This window comes from Phyllostomus hastatus, unplaced genomic scaffold (assembly GCF_019186645.2).
Source record: "Phyllostomus hastatus isolate PE091 unplaced genomic scaffold, TTU_PhHast_1.1 phas_contig_159, whole genome shotgun sequence".
Lineage (NCBI taxonomy): Eukaryota > Metazoa > Chordata > Mammalia > Chiroptera > Phyllostomidae > Phyllostomus > Phyllostomus hastatus.
Window position 1 is genome coordinate 29,722,103 of NW_025333640.1, and position 23,289 is coordinate 29,745,391.

At 44.8% G+C, this 23,289-nt stretch overlaps 1 protein-coding gene across 5 annotated transcripts in view; it reads right to left on the minus strand.

Annotated features, from left to right (window-relative positions):
* SCOC (short coiled-coil protein) overlaps nt 1-22,369 on the minus strand; it is a 29,637-nt gene extending 7,268 nt beyond the window's left edge. The window contains exon 1 of one of the 5 annotated variants that reach the window (XM_045831559.1): nt 22,166-22,369. In XM_045831559.1, coding sequence (XP_045687515.1) covers nt 22,166-22,235 — 70 coding nt within the window. In that variant the 5' untranslated portion in view covers nt 22,236-22,369. Of the gene's footprint in view, nt 1-20,720; nt 20,742-22,165 lie in introns of those variants that run through there. The other 4 variants (XM_045831558.1, XM_045831557.1, XM_045831561.1 and 1 more) reach the window with 4 other exon arrangements.
* Nucleotides 22,370-23,289: the final 920 nt, after the last annotated feature.

The window sequence follows — 23,289 nt, forward strand, 5'->3', positions numbered from 1 at the left end:
CTACAATAACTTTGTGAATTGGCTTTGAATTTTTTTACTTATTGATTTTTTTTTCATGATAAAGAGTGGGAGGGGACATGCTCGAGAGAGAAACATCGATTTGTTGTTCCACTTATTTGTACCATCATTGGTTGACTCTTGTACGTGCCCTGTCCTGGGATCAGATATGTGTCCTCCTCGGTGCATGATGCTCTAACCAACTGAGCATACCACCAGGGCATGTTAATTGGCTTTAGAAAGGAAAAGTTTTTACTGGTTTGGTTAACTTGGCTATTCATATAAAAATATGAAATTAGATCTTCATCTCACACACGAATAAAACTAAATTCTGAATGAAGTAAATGTAAAAGGTGAAAAACAAAACTAAACTTTTAGAAAACAGATGTGTTTATAACAACATCATAGGAAAAAAATTGTTAAACCAGCCAAAACAGCACCATTCATTAAGGAAAATATTTCAAATTTTGATGATTTTACAAACAGAAGAGTTAAAAGTTTTAAAACACAAAGAGAAGACATTTTTAATCAAGTTAAAAATAAACCACAGGCTGGAAGACTAGTAAAGCTCTGAAAATATAAAGAATTCTGACAATTTCAGATAAAATTATTCAATAACATAAGTAGGCAACTGAAAGAAGAGTAAACTGAATGGCCTGAGAATTTCTGTCCATATTTACCTTTATGAACAATCATGGAAATTCATACTAAAACAAGATAAAAGGGTCAGTTCATGAAGAAGTTACAAAATCCTGATAGTGCTTTGAAATGGTACTGAAGCAAACCGGATAGAGCTGAACTGTGTGTAAATAGAACTGTAGCCGGGGGGTTCCTCATGCCATTGCAATTTGTAAGTAAGTACAGTGTACAAGAAATCAGGAAGGAGACAGAAGCCAAGTCCCAATCATGGCTGCACATCAGAATTACCTGGGAATCTTGCAATGATTTCAAAGAATAGGCTACACTTCAACAGAGCAAAAAACAATCTTTGAAACACTATTAAAAACATCAATGAAACAAAAAATGGTTCTTTTAAAGGAACAATAAAATTAAAAGCTTTGAGTAGACTTATTTTTGAAAAAAATGAGAGAAAACACCAAAAATTGCAGAGAGCAAGAATGAAAAAAAAAGGCATCGCTATAGACCCCACAGACATTAAAAGGCTAATAAGGGGATATTATGAACAACTTTGCCCCAATAAATTTGGTAATTTAGATGAATTTGATCATTTAGATTTACAATTTAAATGGACAAATTCTCTGAAAAGAAAATACAAATGTTTACTCCACAAGAATAGATGATATGAATAGCCCTGTATCTATGTCATTACTAGGTTAACCTCCCCACAAAGAATACTCCAGATCCCAATGAAGTCACTGGTAAATTCTTCCCAATATTTTGAGAAATTATATCAGTTCTACACAAACTCTTCCAGAAAATAAAATAGGAAAGAACACTTTTCAATTCATTTTACATGAACAGCATTACCTAATACAAAGACTAGACAAAGACATTGAAAGGAAGAAAATTGAACACAGATGCACAAACCCTTCACAGACTGTTACGACACAACGCAGTGCAGCAGCTGCTCATGAACAGCCAGCCGGACAGTCACAGTTCTGGCCCCAGGGTTTCACTGCTCTCAGTGACTATGGTCTGAAACTGATTCTAAAATTCATATGGAAAAACCATCAGAAATAGCCAAAACAATTTTGTAAAAGAAACCACAAACTTAGAAGACTTGTAGTACCTTGTCTTATTATAAAGCAATCACAGTAAAATAAAAGGAGTATTTGGTATAAAGATAGACACACTGATAAATGAAACAATAGAATCTAGGAATAAACCCACATATAATATGATTAATTGATTTTCACTATGATACCAGGTAATTCCACAAGGAAGAATAGAGTTTTTTCAACAAATGGTGCTGGAACAACTGGATATCAGAATGAGGTAACAATGAACCTCAACCTGATAGCATGTACAAATCTTATAGCATATACCACCTTATAGCGTATACCAAAATGTTCATTCAAAATGGATCATAGACTGAACATAAAAGCTAAAACTACAAGTTTTCTAGAAGAAGACAGAGAAGAAAATCTTTGTCCCTTAGTGTTGGCAAAATTTAGGAAAGTTTTCCCCCAAAAAACAATGACTACAACAGAAATAAATGATTCATTAAACTTTATAAAGATTAAAAATTTCTGCCCTTTGAAAGAAACCAATGAGAAAATGAAAAGATCATCTGTAGACTAGCACAATCTATACACCATTTAATAAAGGACTTGGATTAAGGCTGTCTGAGAATATACACCACTTCTTCTTTGTCCAGTCCTCTGTCGAAGGATGCTTTGAGTGTCTCCCTCTCTCGGCCTCCGTGAATAATGATGTAATGAACACAGGGCAGCATATATCTTTGCAGATAAATGTTTTCAAGTTTTCACGTAGATACCCAGAAGAGGGGTTCCCGGGTCATATGGTAACTCTATTCCTAATTATTTTGAGGAACCACCATACTGTTTTCCACAGTGGCTGTACCAGCCTGCATTTCCACCAGCAGCGAATGGGAGCTCCTTTTTCTCCACAACCTCCTCAGCAAGTGTTATTACCTATCTTGTTGGGAATAGCCGTTCTAATAGGTGTGAGGTGGTATCCCATTGTAGTTTTTATTTGCATGTCCTTAATAGCTAGTGAGGTGGAACATCTTTTCATGTATCTGTGGGCCCTTTGTAGGTCTTCTTGGGAGAGGTATCTGTTGAGATGCTTTGCCCATTTTTAATTGGATTTTTTGGTGTTGAGTTGTATGAGTTCTTTATATATTTTGGATATTAGCCCCTTGCCAGAGCTGTTGTTTGCCAATATCAGCTCCCATTCAGCTGGTAAAACTGATGTTTTTCAATGAGAAGAAGACTGTCCAGGATTTCCTTAGGGTTTAAAATGTGCTCTGCTCATCACAGGTGATTTTACTCGGTCCGCAGATGATCCGATGATGCAGGCATTATCAACCCCACTGACCAGGTGAGGAAGTCAAGGTTCAGAGAGCATTCTGTCCCGTGTCACAGGGCTAGTAATCGGCTGAACTCACACCTATCTTTCTTATCTGTGAAATGAGTGTCATAATATCTACTTTATTGAATTGTTATTAGTACTCTTTTTTTAAAAATATTTTTATTTATTTATTTTTAGAGAGGGAAGGGAGAGAGAAAGAGAGAGAGAGAGAAACATCAATGTGCGGTTGCTGGGGGCCGTGGCCTGCAACCCAGGCATGTGCCCTGACTGGGAATTGAACCTGCAATGCTTTGGTTTGCAACCTGCACTCAATCCACTGAGCTACGCCAGCCAGGGCATTAGTATTCTTAAAATTAAGTAAAAATAAAACACTGCAAAGACTCCAAATCGAAATGGAACCACCGACCAAAGAAGGCAGGTCAGAACTTGCAGCCACAACCTAAGCAACTCAAGTCTCTGCTACAACAACAATGTCAACATGCTTCACGGGACTGAAGCAACACCCAGGGGCATACAGTGTCAGGGTCCAAATATCCAGGCTCCAACCCACAGTGACTCAGTTTATGAAGAACCGTGAAAATCTCAATTCACAGGAAAATAGCAATCAACAGATACCAACACTAAGATGGCACAAATATCGAAATTATCTGGAAAAGATTTTAAGCAGCTATTAAAAATACTTGAACAAGTGATCACAAAAAAAAATACCCTGAAACAGAAGTTACAATTGAAAGTGTAAGCAACATAATAGAAGCTATAAAGAAGAACCAAATGGGAATTTTATGTCTGAAAAATAAAATAATTCAAGTTTAAAACTGTCTGCAAAGACTCAATGGCAGGATGGAAATGAAAGAGGGAAAAGTGAGTTTGAAGAGGTCTCAGTAGAAGTCATTCAATCTGAGCAACAAAGAGAAAAATCTTTGGGAAAAACAGACCCCAAAACCTCAGGAATGAGAGACAACAAAAAAATCTAGCATTTATGTCATCAGAGTCTAGAGAGAAGAAGAATTATGGTACTGAAATACAGGGGCTGGCAAAAGTAGGTTTATAGTTGTGAGCACGCAAAGCAGTTTTCTTCTTTTGCATTAATAATGCTATTGTTATAACCATAACCTGCATATCTTTTTCCATACAAATAACTGTAAACCTCCTTTTGCCCACTCCGGTATATTGGAAGGAACTGTGGCTCTCCAAGTTTGAGAAAATACAGTTTCATATGGGAAGGGGCTGGTTAAGACAATGATGTCTAAAACGCTCTGGGGGTCGGGCATAATGAAGACGACATTGGAGAAGCACTGATCTCTTCCATCACACACTGAGCACCAACATCACTAACATGATGAAGAGAACTTCCAGATGACATTTACCTTCTGATGGAAGGAGAGTGTGAACAACCATCTATGAAACAGTCAGGAGCAAGGAGAAGGAGAAGGGAGAGAAGAAGAAGAAGAAAAAGGAGCAGAAGAAGGAGAGGAAGAAGAAAAGAAAGAGAAGAGAAAATTGCAACCTGGGTTAACCAAGCTCCTAAAGTAGAAATTCAACACAGAATACAGAGGGCAGAGACATGGGGTAAATGTACCTTCTGGATAAAATGGGCAAAATACGGCTCTGAAACAAAACAGCAACAGGACAAAACAACAGCAACAACAAACCAAAGCCCTTTTCTTTAACAAAAACAAAAATCATTTGCACCAGGGGAAAAGAATGGAAAGAAACCTATAGGTAAAAAGACACTTAAAATTCATATTTTAAAAAAACAGACAAAACCCCTGTGGTTTATGTTGGATGCACCTTGGATGACAAAAAGAGAAAAAAATAAGGGATGCAAGAAAATGATTGCTATAAAGTAGAATGTGGTTATTTTAGAGCATTCACCTTTTTACAAATCCCAGAGCCAAACCTATATCTTGCCAGGTAATTTAAACTTTAAAGGAAGTCTAAGACAAACTATCTAAAAGAGATAAGATAAAAAAGATAACAATAAAGTTAGAGAGCAATATAACATTAAAAAACCATTGCAAATTGGATAAAATACTGCAGCTGAAAATTAAGATCTACCCTTGAAATAACAAAAATGTACTAAAAAAAAAAAAGAACAGTACACTCAAGTGAATATGAAAAGGGAGTCAAAATTTTGGCGAACTAGTCATGAAGCAAACACTTACTAAACCAAGTATTTATTTTATACAGCATCCCATATTTGCATTATGTTTTTCAATAAAAACTAATTTAAAAATAGGCAACAAAGTTTTATTCTTTTGAATACAGAAGACATACAAGCACAGATAGAAACCACTGAAATTACATGGAAATATTTGATTATGATGAACATTCATGTTTTCTGGAATTGGCTTGTATTTAGGTGATGTAATATCATATACTGTCCAAATAGGAGCAGAAAATTAAAATATTTTTCGTAGAGAATGGGAAACTCCAAACTGAGAACTGTTGTTCCAAAGCAGTGGATTACAAGAGGAAGAAATGATAAACAACCAAATTGAGAACTTCCGGATCATGCTGATCTTCCAGGCTGGCACACTCTCATCACACACATACAAACTTCCAGCTGGTCTTAGGTAATTAGAGGCTTCTAAACACACTGTGGGTATTTTAAAGTGAAATGTGCGAAATGGAGTCATTTTGATAACTTTCGAGTGTATCCAGGTGTGTCCCCTGATACTTTACGCTCATTAATTTACAAAATGTGTTTCATCTCATTCCTAAATTAAGAACTCACATTTTTCTTTTATTTTTTTTTCCCTTGAAAGGTTATTGAATTCACTGGGGAATGAATGCTGCCCTGAATTTGGTGAGTAAAGCATATACTCTACTTGCTGAAACTTGACTTCAAAACTAAACTTCATCTTGTGCCGTAGTGTTACCTGGCGAATTAGGTTGTTTGTGTACACTTTTTTCAAGATTGTAATTCCTTGGTGATAATAGGTGGCTGATTTGATCAGAGTCCTTTTCATTCATTTGTTCAATAGATAAAAAAATTACCAGTGTACTTTCAGAGTTTCTCAGATGGGAATTCAGAAGGACATTAGGGTCTCCCTGAAATCAAGCTTTGAACTTGGTGACAAAAATGAAAATAATTAGGAATGCTCATGCAGTCTTGACGCTTGTTCCTCTCCACACAAAGCCTCGTCTCATCAGCGTTTCCCAAAGGATATACCCCTGATGGTAAAAGGGGAGCTTTGGAAAGTAGTCACAGTGGTGGCGTGTCTTATTGCAATCGAGAGATATGAATGCAGCCAACTCTCAGTTTGCAGATGCTGTTGTCTAGAACAAAGCCAAGTTCAAAGTGACGTTAATTAAATGGTTAATTTAATATGGCAGAAGCTTCAGCGTTGGTATGCAAATGGCTGGCTCGGGAAGCTCTGATCTGTCAAAAGTGCAGCAAGCACTGGTTTGACAACGGTGAGATCCGGCTCCCAGCTCTGGCTCAGTCTGTAGTTGTTCACTCAAGTCTTCACGTGTTTGCCAGTTAGAAAGTATATTCTACTGGTTTTTTTTTTTTATAACTAGACAGTGCAGAGTGTCCAGATATTTAAAACTGACCACAAGCCTGCAGGGGATGAGTGGCTTCGCTACAGACCCCCACCTCCTCAGATGAGGGGCTGGACTAGAGGTAGCTCCGCGTCTCTAACAATGTGTAAAGTAGCACTGAGGAAACTGTCAAATGACGATACCGGTGAGTTAGAGTCAGAGTGGTTCCCCATGTTTAGGCATGAACCTTTGATGCCCCGCCTGTTTTTTAACCATGGTGTCCTTAGCGACGAGTCTGCCACAGGTTCTGCGGGCCCTCCTGAGCGACTCATCTCTGAGCCGCTCTGTTCCAGCTTTTGTGTCTGTGGGTCTCTCTGCTTCTCTAGGTATGAATGCACCACGATCCATCATTTCAGCTCGGTGCCTGTCGCACTAAGTTGTTCTAACACTTAGTTGTTCTGCTTTAAAGTCACAACTAATCACTAGGGGTTCTGTTTGAATAAGACAAACTGATTATCTGAAGGGCTTAGGAATCAGGGGTACAGTGATAACTAATGTTTTGTAGAAGATTGCACAGGAATTGCTAGCACATAAGCAAGTCCTCATAGCTTCAATACATAAGCATAATCCTCATAGTTTTCTGTTTCCCTGGTAACCGCTTGCACTAAAAATAATCAGCTTGGGAGTTTCTCTGTCAGGCTGTGTCAGGATCTGAGATTTTGCACTACTTACTAGCTAACGAGTTAGCCTGCTAGGAAGGCACGAATGCCAGAAGAGGGTAGATAAGAGATGCCTGGCCAGCGTCCTAGGACTCTTACTCCCTGCTCACCAGTGAGCTTTATGTGGATTTCTTCTGTTGCCCTTGCCCCCCAAGTCCCTTGGTGGAGAGCCAGCTGCCCCAGGCAGATGCCTGCACGTGCAGTGGGTGATGGGACAGGAGAGGAACTCAGCAGGTAAAAGCAAGTTCAGTCTTCAGTGGGAGGGCGGCAGGGCATGGGGGGAGGCATTACCACCTTATCCTTTGGAGCTGCTCTGTGCAAACACACCCTGAGAAATGGCCTCGGTCAAGGCCAGGCAGGGCCCCGTGCCCTTGGCAAACCAGCAGAAACAGCCAGTGACACTCAGGGCCCAGGGCAGACCGCCTCTCCCCCATACCTCTAACCTGAATAACCTCCAGTTTTGTAAGAAATGCCTATTTTTCTTTCTCCGTCCTTACATAATTTGTCTGAAGGGAAACGCCACAGATTTCTCACAAAGTGTCGGCGCAATGCCTACAAGTCAGAAAAAGAGAGCTACACCAGCTGAGGATGGGGGAGCATCAGAAGCCGATGGCACAACAATAACCGTGTTTTTAACATAAATCAAGTCCTAGTTTTAGCTCCCACCACCTCACCTTTCTTTTTCACCACCTCACCAAATTTTGTGATAATCAGAAAGAAGGACAAGCCTGTGGACAGCTAGCAACCTGCATCCCAGCAAAAGCAGACTGAGGCCACCCCCGCCGGAAACACAGGTGTGGCTCCCTTTCCGATTCTCTAGTGATGCAGAGGAGGCCTCGCTCCTCGGGGATCAGGGCTTGGCCTGTGCATCTGCTCTAAAGGCTGGCGACAACTAATTCAATCAGCTCTAGCCCCGTTAAAGCTGTGGAAGAAATAGCTCCTGTAGCTATGGAAAGAGCCCAGAACTTTCTGCTACCCTGGAGTTTGAAGTAGGTCTTCTTTATGTGCTACATGAAGCAGATTACGAGAAAACATCATGTGGGGTTCACCCGGGGAGAAATCAATGCCGGCGTTCGGAAGTATTCCAGAGTCCCTCTTTCTCATTCGTACAAGTTTCCCCCAGACAACTCCCTGGGGGTCTGTATGTCTCAGGACATTAGTTTCACTTCGAGTTTTGCTTCTCTCCTCCGAGAGTTTTATGTTAAAATGAAATGTGATTTTTTAAAATTATTTCTAACAAGCATCATTGGCCACAACCCTTATTCAGGTTTGAACACCTTCTTGCTAGTGTCTCTGTGGCTGTGTTCTGGATTTGATGCCAAAAGTGCACAGTCTACGCCTAACATCACCCCGGAGAAGTGTCATCAACTGTGAAGCCCCGGCCCCGCTCTGCCGCAGGTGACCGTCTACAGGAGCGGGAGTTCCGGGGCTGGGTCTCCTGTCTGCCGGGAGGAAGAAGCGGGAAGACCCGAGGGAAGGTTGCCCGGCGCCGTGGTCTGTGAGCACTGACTGTGCTTGAACAGAGACCTCCCATCCCTGATTCCTTCAGCGCCTTGGGGCCCCACCAGCTGATCTTCATTAGCTCAGCCTCATTGCCAAGTACGCGGGTGTCCACAAATATTAGTTGAATGGATGAATGAGTGCTCTTCTCGGGCTCCTTACTTTTTCTAGCCCGTAAAAAGCAGGCGTATCTCAGTTGCTTTAGAGGATGACACTGGATGTCCACAGTCTCTTCGCCCCAGAACTCACACTACTTCCTCCAGCCCCTCGTCGCGTCCCAGGGAGAAGTAATTTTCCTCGAGGCCCAAGTCACGGCTCTTCACCCTGAGGAGGACATTGGGCACACATGGAACATCACCTGGAGTGACAGCCGATGTCCCCTCACCATAACACATGCCCGACAACTGGCCAGATATTCGGAATAAACTAAAACACACCGCGAATGCCATTTAAAGGCACAGATGGGGAACTGCTGGTGACTTGATCGCGTTTGTGTTCTCTTTGAGACGGTGCGCTGCTGCCCTCTAGTGGCAAAATTAATCAAAATAAGTTTTCTGGAATAATGTGTGGAAGGGGGACAAGGATTCCTGAATTGAGTGCAGATTTTGAGGGGCATGTGCAAATACCATCATTAAGATTAGGGACGTCTGTCAAAACTTCCTACTGCCTCTTGCAGCTTTACTGATGCGTGCAAAAAGATGTCTTAGAGAAATAAAACGGAGGAAGCGGTGAGTTTCGTTCCAGGACGCACAAGGCACAGAGGGAGGGGAGCAGGGGGATAAGACAGACATGGCGAATGCCACCCTTCGGCACAGTCCCTCTGACTTTGCTTGAATTTCACTTTTATTTTGAAACAGCCTCAACTATCAGAAATTTACAAATATGCCTAGAAGGATTCTTTGTTTTCCTGGGTGATTGATGAGTTCGTTGCCAAACCAATGCCCTGTCCCCCCAGACACATCAGCCTGTATTTCCTTCAAAGAAGGATCTTCTCCTTCACAATCACAAGACAGCCGACAAAGTGAGGACAATGACATTCACACATTAATATCATCTGATCTTTAAAGTACCTGGCTGGCGTAGCTCAGTGGATTGAGCATGGGCTGCGAACCAAAGCATCGCAGGTTCGATTCCCAGTCAGGGCACATGCCTGGGTTGCAGGCCACGGCCCCCAGCAACTGCACATTGATGTTTCTCCCTCTCTCTCTCTCTCTCTCTCCTCCCTTCCCTCTCTAAAAATAAATAAAATCTTAAAAAAAATAAAAAATAAAGTGCACTGAAGTTTCACCGGTTTCCTTGACAATGTTTGTTACAGCAAAAAGCTCCTGGTTCAGAATGTACCTTGCATTTACCTGTCCTGTGGCTTTGCCCCCTTCAGCCTGGAACAATTCCTCACTCTTTACTTGACATGCCGTGAAGGCTTTTCAAGATTGCAGAGGAGTTATCTTTAATGATTCTTCATATCAGTAAGTTGGCAAAAATACCACAGGAGTGATTCTGTGTTCTCATTGCGCCCTGTCAGTGGTACATAATCTCTCTCTGTTCACCAGTGAGGTTAATTTGGATGCCTCAGTTATGGTGGTGTCTCACTCCTTCTTCTTTTAATAAGTAGCAAGTATTTGAGGGGGGAGATATTTTGAGATATATGTAAATATTTCCTTTCAGTGCTACATAAGGAAAAAGCATGCTCCATAAACAAAGAACAAAAGAAATGTTAGCCTTAGGATCCATATTTGTATGTGAAAACTTAGAAAACCTTAGCAGCAGTGATTTTAACTATCCAATCATATGCAAACTGTAAATGCTTAAACCTGAGCCAAACATTTCCTTTCCATGTCCTTGAAATAAACCTTTTTAAAATGTTACCAACAAGTCAGATTTTCACCTCAAGATCCTCAAGATCCGCACTCACGGTAACATTCCTATCTTACTTCCACATATTAGAAAACTAGTGCTCATCTTATTTTTAAGAAAAAAGTTATCATGTAAATATAATAACCTATGATTCACTCACACAAATAAGTAGTTTTCCAAGTCCTCTTCCCATCCTAGACCCGACACGTAAATCACTTCCACACGGCTGTAATCACATCGGAGAGACAGTTTTATGTTCTGCCGTTGGGGGCTGAGCACACTCCCGTCCCATCAGAGAGCCCCTGGGGCTCTTCTCGCCCTCCGCTTCTGTGATTACATTTTGAAACACGGACCCTGTGACGTGGCCAGGGGACCACATTTCACTGCCCAATAGCTGCAGTGCGGGTGCCTTGCTGCTCCACGCCGGTCAGCATAACGCAGGGATGCTGTCTGTCCCATCGCTCCTGTCCTGAGACATTGTCATTCCACAGCAGCCTTGAGAGCACTGAGACCTGGGCTGGAATTCCAGCTTTGTGTTGTTACACAGACGACTCTTCCTGGAGCCCTGGTTTTCAATCTGAGAAACAGCGGTATACTTATCACACGGTATTTATGAGGATGAAATGAGATCACGAATGTGACGTTCTTAGCACTGTGCCTGGTGTGTAATAAGTTCTCAGTACGTGTTATTACCGTTATTCATCTAAGAGAGGTATGACTGGCTAGGAAAACTGGGCTTACTCCAAATATTTGTGTGACCCTCTTAGTTTTGCAATGAGTGAGGGGTTATTGTTTTAGGTAGTATCAAGTATCCGAAGAGTCACCATAGGTAGGAATTCTAAAGAAACCAACTGGTTTCTAACCAACATCCGAACTGAGAGCATGTAGGAGCACTGGAGCAAATGCTGATCGATCACAGCTCTCCGACACCTGCTTTAGTTTTTCTGCCTTCCAAAAAAAAAAAGTTAAAAAACCCCAAACATTTGAAGATGTAAGTGTTTGGAACATGAAGGAAATATTACACACACCGTTTGCTTGATAAAAATGGTCAGTTTGCTGTGAATTTACTTTTAAAAAGTGATCAGTTAGCTCTGATTTTGCCGAATTCCTTTCACGGTCACATGATCACCTATCTGGGGGAAAAAAGATAATGTCCCAACTTAAAAAGTGAGCCGATGAAAATCATTCTTTAAGAAATTCCTTGAAATGTAGGCTCTCCTTGGGCAATCACTAAATAGTTCACAGAAAGGCTGAGAAATGTAGTATTAGGGGCCAACTGTCACTGCCAAGTGTGGCTGAGCCCCTCAAATTATACATCCGTTACATCTTATTAACAGAAATTCTGTTCTCCCACTAGTTTAAAGCAGAAGGGATAGGAATCCACTGTGTAAGTTGAGCAACAGTTAATATCATGAAGCTCAAGCTGTTTAAAATTCTAAAATAAAAAAGGGTAAGAAAACTTACCCATCATTGAAAACTATCTTCTAAATGCTTTTATAAAAGCAGCTTTCGATAGTTATGGCGACCTTAGGAAAACCCGCTACCCTTGCCACCAGGAATGAAAGTGAAAGCAAAATACCACGAGCGGACAGAAAATAATGGTCCTTCGTCTGCTGGGAAAAGGCAGCGACGACCCCGAGGGGCAGGAAGGGAAGGGTGTGATTGAAGGGAAGGCTTTCTCAAACGGCTTTCACTGACGTCATGGCACCCGCAACGAGAGAGCTGCGCGTGCGCACAGCCCAGTACTGAGAGCCCCGGTCGTTCAGCTGACAGGGAAAGTCACCTGCGCGAGGAGAAACGAGGGATCGAGGACTGCCTGGGGAAGAAGGCCGGCCAGGGCTGCGGAGAGGCGGCTGTTGGCCGTGCGCATCCCTGGGAGGCCGGTGGAGGGACGACCCCGGTGACGCTAACAGAGAGGCAGCGAGGGGACCCAAGTCTCCCAGACCGTTCACGGGGGCCGCTTCTGAGTCCCCCCCATCCCGACGCTGAGGACTAAACGTAAACACTGTAGTATCTGCGAAAGCGAAACGTGCCTTCGCGAGCAGCTGGTGCAGAACGGTGCGTCTGGGACCGGAGCACGTGCTGTTTCTAGTCGGGTCACTCGCAGCTCCGGGGTGATGGGGCGTGTTTATTCCTGGGGTTGGGGGCCCCGCTGAGGCTGGCTCACCCGTTTGTCCTGTTCTTTTAGAGTTCTCCTCCTCCTCGCTCCACTCCGGGTTCTCTCTGAGGGCTCAGAGAGCAGGGTTTCTCAAGGGACCCCAAAGGCCTCTGAGGGACCGAGGCTCCAGCCCTCGAATCCTGACCAAGTCAGGTAGACAGCAGGCCTGAGAGGGGGCGTGTGTCCACGGCTGACCCGGTCCAGCCGGGGCCTTTATGAAATGAAGGTGTCCATGTTGGAAGATGACCACCTGGCCCCCCTTCTCCAGAGGAGGAGGACCGGGCAGAGGTCAGCACCTCCTTAGCTCTTGCGCTCAGGTAAATAAGGTTCACCCCTGATGTTTGGAGGCGTCCTTTGAGTTTTTCTCTAGAAAAATAAACTAGCACATTCACGAAGCTCTCATATACAGTTAACACAAAACAACCTCACTCCCATTTTGGGGGGCTAATCTAACAAAGAAGGAAAAACACGTCGCCAATCCAAGGCTACTGCTGGTTGGTTTATGTTTTAAAGGAAGAGTCAGAGTATTGATACTTATTCTTCTACGAGGACATTAGAGAACACTCTCGATTGCTGGGAACATTTAGATACTGCCCTAACACCATTTCTTAAGCTTGTTTATTAAAACTGGGTTTTGCATTATGCTAGATCATTTATTTCAGTTAAGTGGATTTCCTCTGATTGAAGGTGTTTTCACAGAGAGAGCGTTTACAGTTTCTAGCAACACATCCGTGACCCAGAGCCGTCCCCTCTCAGGAGCTGCCGGGAAGAAAAGTGGGGCCAATCCTTTTTCCCACTGAATCTCTCATGCCAAGTCTCTAAAGCATTTTGCCAGACCAGGGGAGGTATTCCTAATGCCACTGTCCGTGTTATCTTCCGCTCACAGGGACAGATATTTCACTTGGCCAGTGCTGTTATCTGTACTTATATGGATCCCGAATGTCAATTAAGATCTGCGGAAGCTTCCTGCCATTGCTGGTGCAATGAAATGTACTTTGTTCAATGTCACTTAAAAAAAAAAGAAAGGAAAGGAAAAAAGTCTACCTTAGTTGAGATGATCTCTTTGACATCCAGAAGGATGTCCGAATAATCTTCCAAAGGAACGCTCAGGGCCCAGTCCCTCGGAGGGTGTCCGCTGAGATGACGCAGGGAGCGCGCCTCCCTGTTCCCCAGCGACACCCGTGGCGGCGGACACTCGCCCCAGCCTCGTGTACCCATCACTTAGCGGTGCCTGCGCTCTGGGCCTCTCGTCGGCATAGTGCCCTCCCGTGTGGTCCCGTGGAACCCGGCAAGGCCATTAGCGGCAGTGCCGCAGACTGGGGAGCTTGGTGCTGACTGCAAACACGGCTCCGTTTGCCGCCAGAAAAGAAAGGCCGCTCCCGTTTCCCGGACTGGACTCCTGCTAGTAGGGCTCGCAGTGTCTCCCAGCTGGGGAGCCCGAGTCCGTGTCCTTCTTTAGCCCGTCTATAAGGGAGGGTGAGATGAAAAGGAATACAGGCCCTTGATACCGTTCACTTGGAGTGCTAACTAATGCAGGGCCGCGTGTCTGATCCTCTGCTTGGCCGAGGGGGCGGCAGATGGCCCTCTGAAAGCTTTTCAGCGCCAGGCTGCTTTCAGCAGGGCGTGAGGCGGGCATTGTTGCATTGTCCATGGAGTGGGAGGAAGCCGCGCCAAATGAGGGCGCACAACAACTGCGCCCCTTCTCTGGGAAGCCTCTTACAAGCTTGCGAGGAGGGCTAATTGGCTGAGGCCAAAAGCAGATGCAGAGCCGCTTTGAATATTATTCGGGAGCGGTTTCAGCAGGCCGAGCCGGGCGGGCGCGGAAGCATAAAGGAGAGCCGCCCCGGGAAGAACATCGACGGGGAAGAGGGGAGGGCCGGCAGGAGAGGGAGAAGAGGAGCTGTATTATTTTAATCAGAAAGGACTCACGCTCTCGTTTAAAGAGCTTCTGCACGGCCACCTCCCCCTTCTTCCGCCAGCTTGCTTACCAGAGGGACGTCAACAGGCAGAGCTGGCCTACAGGGCAGCGTCCACGGGACGCCGCCGTTACCATGGCAACGGAGGCGAACAAATCTTGGAGCCTTTAAAGAAACTTTTGTGTCAGCTCCTTGAAGTGGGCAGAGGAGAAACTCACATGTACCGAATGAACGGGCTAGTTCAAGAAGTTTCCTTTATGATTTCATTTAATCTCCAACACAGTACGGAGATATATTCTTAGATCATTTTGCAACCGAGGCAGCTCAGGCTTAGGGATGTTAAATAACTTGCTCAAAGTCGAACAGATTCAGATTCGGGCATTTCTGACCCCAAAGTTCAAGCCCTTCCTGAGTCAACTCTTCAAATAGCCAGGGCCTGGCATATAGATGGTATGTGTTCAATGACTGTTTTCCGGAAGCACAGCTCAGCGGCACCCGGGGGTGGGGGCAGGGGAGATAGGAAAGAAACTCTAAAACGTAGAAATAATATAAGACAGCTGATGCTAGGAGTAAATTCTCAGCTAGGGGATGGCCTGCCTAACTGGCCTTCACCCCAATATACCCACAAACTCAGACACAATTGTTTGGAAAAAGATGTGTTGAGTGTCTATTAAGTGCCAGGTGCTGGTAGTACAGACATTTTAAGACCTAGCCTCCATCCTATAGAAGCTCAGTCTGCTGGGTAGGAAACATATACATAAAGTACAAGGTGCTGCGAATAATATGGGCAGAGATAAGCTTGTGGTTTTCAGGAAAGAGAGAGGAGACTGGGAAAGTCACAGGAGGCTTCCTGGAGGAGGTGGTGTCGGAGTGAGTTCTCACAGGATGAGTAGGAATTAGCCAGGCAAGAGAAGGGTGAGCGGTGTTAGTTCAGGCAGAGAGAACGCAGCAGGCCCACACTCAGAAGAATGAAATCGACAGCACGCGGATGGGACAGTAAGTGTTTCCTGCTGAGCCCAAGCTGTGTGGTCGGAAATGACACTGAAGAGATAGGTTGAGCCAGGAAGAGGGAAACTTTAAATAAATGCCATGCTGAGCGTCTTGGATTTCGCCCACCAGGGGACAAGAAGCATTGATTGTTCAATGGAAGGAGGGAGTGGGGGGGTCAGTGATCAGCGTGGAGGACAGACTTGAAAGGATAAGGATTGAAACAGGAGAACAGTTGGGAAGTTGGTGCTATGGTTTCTGTGGGAGATCATGAGGGCTTTAATCAGGGGAGGGGTGATAGGGTTCAAGGTGGCCAGGTTTACTGGAGAAACATGTTCAAGGTCAACAGAAATTGGTGATTCATTGGAGAGTGAGAGATAAGAATGGGACAACGAGATATGAATTTCTAGCTTAAGTAAGTGGCTGGATAAAGGGACCATTCATTAAAATTATAAATCAGGGGTAGGAGCAGACTTGGGAAGATGAGTGTGTTTAACACCTGGAATATATCTAGGTGTCTAGCAGTTGATTTAGGAATCAGATTCCGAAGAGAGATAAAGACAATTGATCGAGATTCCAGAGCAGAAGTCTGAAAATAGTTACTTCTGCAGTCACATCTATCTGCAGATGTGGTTTGTTTGGACATTGATGATGCTATTTTTAAATGAGCATTAAGTGAAAAACATGGAAAAATCAGGAAGTTGCACAAAAAAAACCCTGTATTTCTAATGTTTCTCTGGGAAATTCAACTTATCTGCATTTCTAGTTTTTTTTATGGCAACAGTCAGCTAGAAATGAGAAGCAGCTCTGCGCCCCGAGCAGGGCACGCGCTCCACCCCCCACCCCGCCCCCAGCCTCAGCCCCCACCCGGCTGGGTCTCCGAGGGACACTCTGCACCCGCAGCCATTGTACAGTAACAATCGCTCGGTTGCCTTTCTTACAGTAGGTTTAAGAGGAAAGTAAGCTTTTCTTGTTCTCTTACCTCAGCCAAAAATAGAAAATGAAATCTTGTCAAAGATGACTCTATGTTCCAAGGAAAATGGTCGTGAGAAATGAAGGAAGTTCTCCTATATTTGATATGCAAACAAAGCATATCTTTGGTTGAAAGAATTAAACTTGAGACACCATTGTGAAATAAGCTACATTAAAAGCAATTCCTGCATGATATAAAAGGTGCATGATGACTTTCCACATGTTTGTAGCATCTTTAATTTCTTTATCAATGTTTTCTAGTTCTTATCTCACAAATCTTTACTATTGTTAAAATGTTCATATTACCCAAAACAATCTACAGATTCAATGTATTCCATTCTCTGTCAATATCCCAATGGCATGTTTTACAGAAAAATGAAACAATCGTAAAATTCATATGAGGCCACCAAAGATTCCAAATAGCCAAAAGCATTCAGGCGGCAAGGTGGGGCTGGGACAAAACCAGGGGCATCGCACTATATTACAGACTACAGTCATTTAAAAGTATGGCACTGGCATAAAGACAGACATGTACACCAGTGGAACAGAGTATGAGCCCAGAAATAAACCCATACACATAGGGTCAACTGATCTTCAGCAGGGGAGCCAGGAACACTCAGTGGGGAAAGGACAGTCTCTCCAATAGATGGTGCTGGGAAAACTGAACAACCACATGCAAAAGGATGAAACTGAGCTCTTATCTGACACCATACACCAAAAAAATAAAAAAAGTAAAAAAAACAACTCAAAATGGATCAAGGACTTAAATGAAAGACCAGAAGCTATAAAGCTTCTAGAAGAAAACATAAAGAAAAAGTGTCATGATGTTGATGTTGGCAATAATTTCATGGCTGTGACACCAGAAGTACAAGCAAAAAAAGCAAAAATGGGCAGTTGAGACTACATCAGACCAAAAAGTTTCTGCGCACTAGAGGAAACAAGCAAGAGTAAAAAGGCAACTCACAGAATGGATAAAAGCACTAAAAGCCTGATTAAAAATGGGCAAAGGACTGGAACTTCATCAAGGAAGACATACAAATAGCCAACAGACATGTGCAAACTTGCTCCATGTCACTACATGGCAGGGAAATGCAAATCAAAACCATGAGTGATCACCTCACTAACACTTGCTGGGGTGGCCATCAAAGAAACAAAGACAGCGAGTGATGGTGAGGATGTGGAGAAATCGGAGCCTTGTTACACTGTTGGTGGGAAGGCGAAATGATGCAGTCACTATGGAAAACATTATGGAGGTTCCTCAAAATTTCAAAAACAAGCTACCATGTGACCCAGCATTCCTACTTCTGGATATTTATCCAAAAGAATTGAAATCAAGATCTTAAAGAGATATTAGCACTCTCATGTTCATTGCTGCACCTTCATAACAGCTACGATGTGGAAACATGTCCATCAACATGTGACTGGGTAAACAAACATGTGGTATACACACAGAGTGGAATATTACTAAGACTTAAAAAAGAAAGAAATCTTGCAATACGCCACAACAGGAACCTCGTAGACATTTTACTAAGTGAAATAAGCCAGTCACAAATGATGTAGGATTCCACTTATATTACAGGAGGTGTGAGGAATCTGACATAAATTCCGGGAAGCAAAGAACAGGATGATGGTTGCAGTCGCTGGTGGCAGGTTGGGGGGTTGGGGAAGGTACAGTGGCTAATCAACAGGTATAAAACTTCAGGTGTGTAAAATGAGTAAGTTCTAGAGATCTGATGTATAACGTTGTGATATAATACCCTATCATACACTTAAAAATCTGTTAAGAGGGTAGAATCTCATGTTAAACGTTCTTACCCCATCGGAATAAAAAAACAAATTTAACTAAAAAAATGATGCATGATGAAAAAGCCAATAAACTGAAAGAAGAATAGACATATCAGTAGTTTATTTTGAAAACTGAATAAAATAAACGAGGAAACACCATTGCCTCTGTTCTGCAAATACATCGCCTGGCCCACAGGGTGTTGCAATGCGCACCCTCTGTCCCTGAGTCGCTGGCGCCCAACACAGCGGTGAGGAGACTCCGAGGAGTGGGTGACATCGTCCCGAGAGTGTGTCTGGGGAGGGAAGAAAGGAGGCCAAGGGTAGAACCCTAAGGAAACATCTGAAGGAAGGGATGATGAGAGAGAGGCTCGAGGGGAGCCTGAGCAGGATGGCAGCGCCCAAGCCCGCGAGCGAGCGGAGACGCGGGAAGGAAAGAGGTCAGCACCGTCAGATGTTTGCTCGGAGGTCTGTATCTCCCTCGGAAGGGAGGCCGGCCCAGCTACCGCGGGGCGTGGCCCAGAGACCCCCGGACTGCCTGGGCTCACGCTGCCCTTAAGCCTGAGCAGTTTTTCCATAGTGCTCCGAAGCCCAGAAAAATATTACAGAGTTCCTTGCTGTTTAGGTCCAAACACCTCAATAAAAGTGTTTATGTCCTTCAAGCTCAGTAACCGTTTGAAAACAACACTACGCCTCAACGGAAAGACGTTTCCGTTTTTTAATTTCACTCTGGAAACACACAGTTACCTACTTAGGGGACGTATGGGCGAGCCTCCGGGGCATCTCACGGCGTCTCCCCTCTTCCCAGACTGACACGCCACTCATTACCTGTTCCGCGCTGATTTTAAAGAGAACTTGCGCCCTGGCTGGTGTAGCTCAGTGGACTGAGCGCGGGCTGGGAACCAAATTGTCCCAGGTTCGATTCCCAGCCAGGGTACATGCTTGGGTTGCAGGCCATAACCCCCAGCAACCGCACATTGATGTCTCTCTCTCTCTCTCTCTCTCTCTCTCTCTCTCTCTCTCTCTCTCTCTCTCTCTCTCTCTATCTATCTATCTCCCTCCCTAAAATCTTAAAAAAAAAAAAAAAAGAGAGAACTTGCTTTCACCACAGCGACCACAGAAAACCCAGCTTTGAAAGAGATGTCAGTGGAAGAAAAGTGACTCATCTACTGTGAGATGGAGAACAACTTGTAGCCATTCGTTCCTGCAGGGTGTGATGGGGGGGGCGGCTGGGGGGTTGCCACGCTTCCCTGGGGCCCCTCGGCCCGCCGTCTGGGAAGCGTAGGGTTAAAGCTGCTCTAGAATCCTGTCATTTAACACCTTGTTTCTACGGAGATAGGAGATATCGGGTGGGAAATCCATACAACTAACCTTCACGGGTTAGGGAGCCTGAACTGGCTCGTGATGGGAGTGGCTGACTGCCGCCCCGGCCAGCTGGGTCTTGGCTGCCTGCAGACCGCCAGGGAGAAGGATCGCCAATGTAATTTAGATTGGAAGATACACCAAAGGTCATGCCTTCAGTCCTCTTCCCAAAAAGCTTTCTCTCCGAGTTAGCACCTATCTTCTCCTTTCTCCTGCTGTGCTCCGAGTGAGAGACAGTGTTATGACTCGGGGTTGGGGGGGAGGGGCGGCACGTGACTGCGTCTCAAGCAGCCACACTGGGAATTAGCGCCCGAGTACTTGAGGCCTGGCGTCCAATCAGAAGTAACAATGAACGTTCCTTGTCCCACAGCCTCCAGGCCGAGCAGCTTCAAGCACAACACATAGGTAGCCAGTGTGTACCTTGGGCAAGTCACTGAACCTCTCTGGACCTCCTTTCCATGTATATAGTAATATATATAATGTAGAGCAAGAAGAAAAGTAATAAATTATACTAAACTTTTTAATAATACAAGCCATACGTTTTTAACACGGTACGCTAGCATAGGCTCCACCACGTCTGTTAAACAAGCTGCATTTCCTAATAATTCGTTTTCCTGTGTTTACTTATCAAAGATTGAGAACCTCTGATTAACCATGGAGAACCAGTGCTACCGTTATCAAATTGAGACGATTGTCTCCAAAAGCCAAAGCGCGTGATGTTTCGGCGCACTGTCGTTACCAGTGGACGAACAATTTCTATTTGACACCTTGGAGGGCTGGACCAGCACCCGTCAGTGCTCCTCCCCGCGCCCGCCGCCAGTTACCGCGCGGGACCATCCCCGCAGGCCCTCTGTGCCCCACGGGTCTGCGACTCCTCTCACCAGCGCTAGGAGGCGGCGGGTGCGAGCGGGAGCCCTGGGACCCTCCCTGCGCCACCACTGTCTCTGCCGACCCAGGAGAAGCGCTTACCCGGTCCTAGCTTACTCAGCCTTTCTGTCCACGGCCTCCGACTCGGTTAGCAAGCAAGCGACTGGGAGGGGCGCCAGCAGTGGACAGAACGCCTGACCTCAGGTCCCCCGCCCTCCTCCAATGCTTTTGTCCGCCGCACCCAGAACTGGAGGAGAGAGTGGCTTCAGGATGGCTCCTTGCCCAGCCGCACCAACGGTCCCCCGTTCGGGCCCAGTGCACGTCACAATGGAGAAAGAACTCGCTCGGGCGAATTCGGAGCGAGCAAGCTCTCCCTGTGCAGGGCGCCCGCCCACGGCAAGGCAGGGCTCCCCGCACAGGCTCCTGGCTCATCCCGCCTCCTAGAAGCCAGGAGACGGGTTTCCCCTGGTCTTTGTTTTCTTCCTTCGCTGCCTTCTGCAGCTGTCATTTTCTGAAACTTCTTGGAAAGAGTACGCTAGAGCCAAGGTGTCCCCTTGCTCCAACAGCCCCAGAACGCCCTCTCTTTCCTTCCTTCATAAAAGCTGAGAATGCTCCTCTTTGATTTCCAAAACTCCCAGCATGTTTATGCGGTGCCAGGAGGGGAGGCTTAGCTCCGGCTGGCTGGAGGTTTGTGCTAATTGTCTGGCTGCACTTTGAAAGAGGCCTTTTGAATCTGAGCATTTAGAGAGAAAGTGGAGAAGCGTGGCTGTGTGAAAGAGCAATTGATGTTAAATATTCATGCTCTGCTCTCTGTTCATCAAAATCAGTAACCCCCACGGCTTAGCCACAGTCCTGGCTTCTTACTAGGATTGTGCTGCAGGAACTGGATACAAACCAGGCCAAACACACACACACACACACACACACACACACACACACCCCAAGACGTGGGTGCTTATCGGTCTGAAGTGTTTCCAGTTAACAGGGAACAATCCAGCATTGTTAATTTCTCGGGGGGAGTTATTCCATCAGCATTTTAGAACTGCCGCGCCCCTTTTTCCTTCTCTCAGGCTGAATGTAGCAAACTTTGCCCTTGCTTAAAAACGAGACAGTTTCTGAAACAATTCTGTAAGTGATTGGCAACACATTCTAGTTTATTTTTCAGAAATGATAAAAATTATTTTACAAAGTAGGGAAGAAATTGACTCTAATTGAACAAAATATAATATCATAGGTTGTTTTTAGTAACAACCTCAAAGTCATGTTTCCTGAGCTTTTAGGAAATAAATATTTTATAATTTTATGTGTTGATTTACTTTTTTTAAAGTCCATGTACCACAACCATGGGAACTTTAAAAATAATCACTTAATTTAAAAGGAAAAAAATAGCTCATAAATAAAAACTTTTTGTCTTATTTTTGTAGCTATATTTTTTCAAGCTTTCTACAATGAGTCTGTTTTACTATCATAATAAAAATTATCCCTTTGAAAAGCCGCTGAGCAGTTGCTGAATTTTGTGGTCTGGAGGTCATCGGGCCCTCCCTTACCTGTGTCATCCGCAAGGGGAATGTTGGTGAAGGTGCTGTCCTCCGCTTCCTCCTTGCTGGACCCATCCATCTGGTGCGCGTGTCAGGTCTGCTGGCGAGGAAAATGAGGGCAGAGAAAAAAAAAGCAGCTGCCCCATGTGATCGCCCTTGTTAAATCATTAATAAATGAGCGTCCCAGCAGGTGCTATCTGATCCTTCCACTAGCCACCCTCTTCCTGCGTTCCACCTGAGGAAGTCTTACCTGAGCCTTGTGATCTGAACCGGAAATGGTGAGAGCCCGGAGTGAAAGAGTCACAGCCTGCACCTGCAGCTGCTGAGTTGGCACCAGGGCTGCACTCTGCCCAGGTGCCCAACCTGGCCTTCGACCCTATGCCGCCTTCCTTGGGCAGAACTGCCCAAGGACGCTGCCCGAAAAAGCACTGTGGTGAGGCTGGGGGAAGAAGTGGAATGTCCTATGATTAGCATATCTCTTGGACACCGAGAGTAAACTTCCCAAGGGTTTGGTCAGTGACCTCGCAGTGACCTAGCAGTGTGACTCGGTCACAGAGCCTCCGTTTCCTGTCCTGTACCAGATGGGTCTGTGGTGAGGACCAAAAGCAACATGCACTCGATGAACGCCAACCACAGAAGGGCCAGAGATGATCGGGCGTGTGTGGGAACCGAGAGTCCCCGGGGACCGCGCTCACCGGTGCCTGCTCACACGGCCGAGTGTACACCTTACCCCAGGAAAGCTCACTGACGTGCCAGGGCCTCCCTCTCCCTTTCTGGAGGGGCCCAAGGGCAGGAACGCCAGGTGCCAGGGCCAGGGCGCTCTGTGAAAGGAGGAAGCATTTCTCTTACAGCTCTTTTTTTCTTGGTTCCCTGGTCCACGTTCATGTACACAGACAAACCCAAAACTATTTGAGAATTTCATGTCATCTCACTCCGGGGGGAAAAATTAGCCAAATTAGATGATGAATTTTAAGCAGAGATTTAAATTGAGTTACTACATGCTGCATTGTCCTAAGTGCTTGGATACACAGGATTTTTTTTTTATTCATTCAAGTTCAGTGTTGCTACATCAAGCCAAATGGATATGAGCTGTTGGAAGTCCTGAACGTTAAAAATTAAATTCATTAGAATAG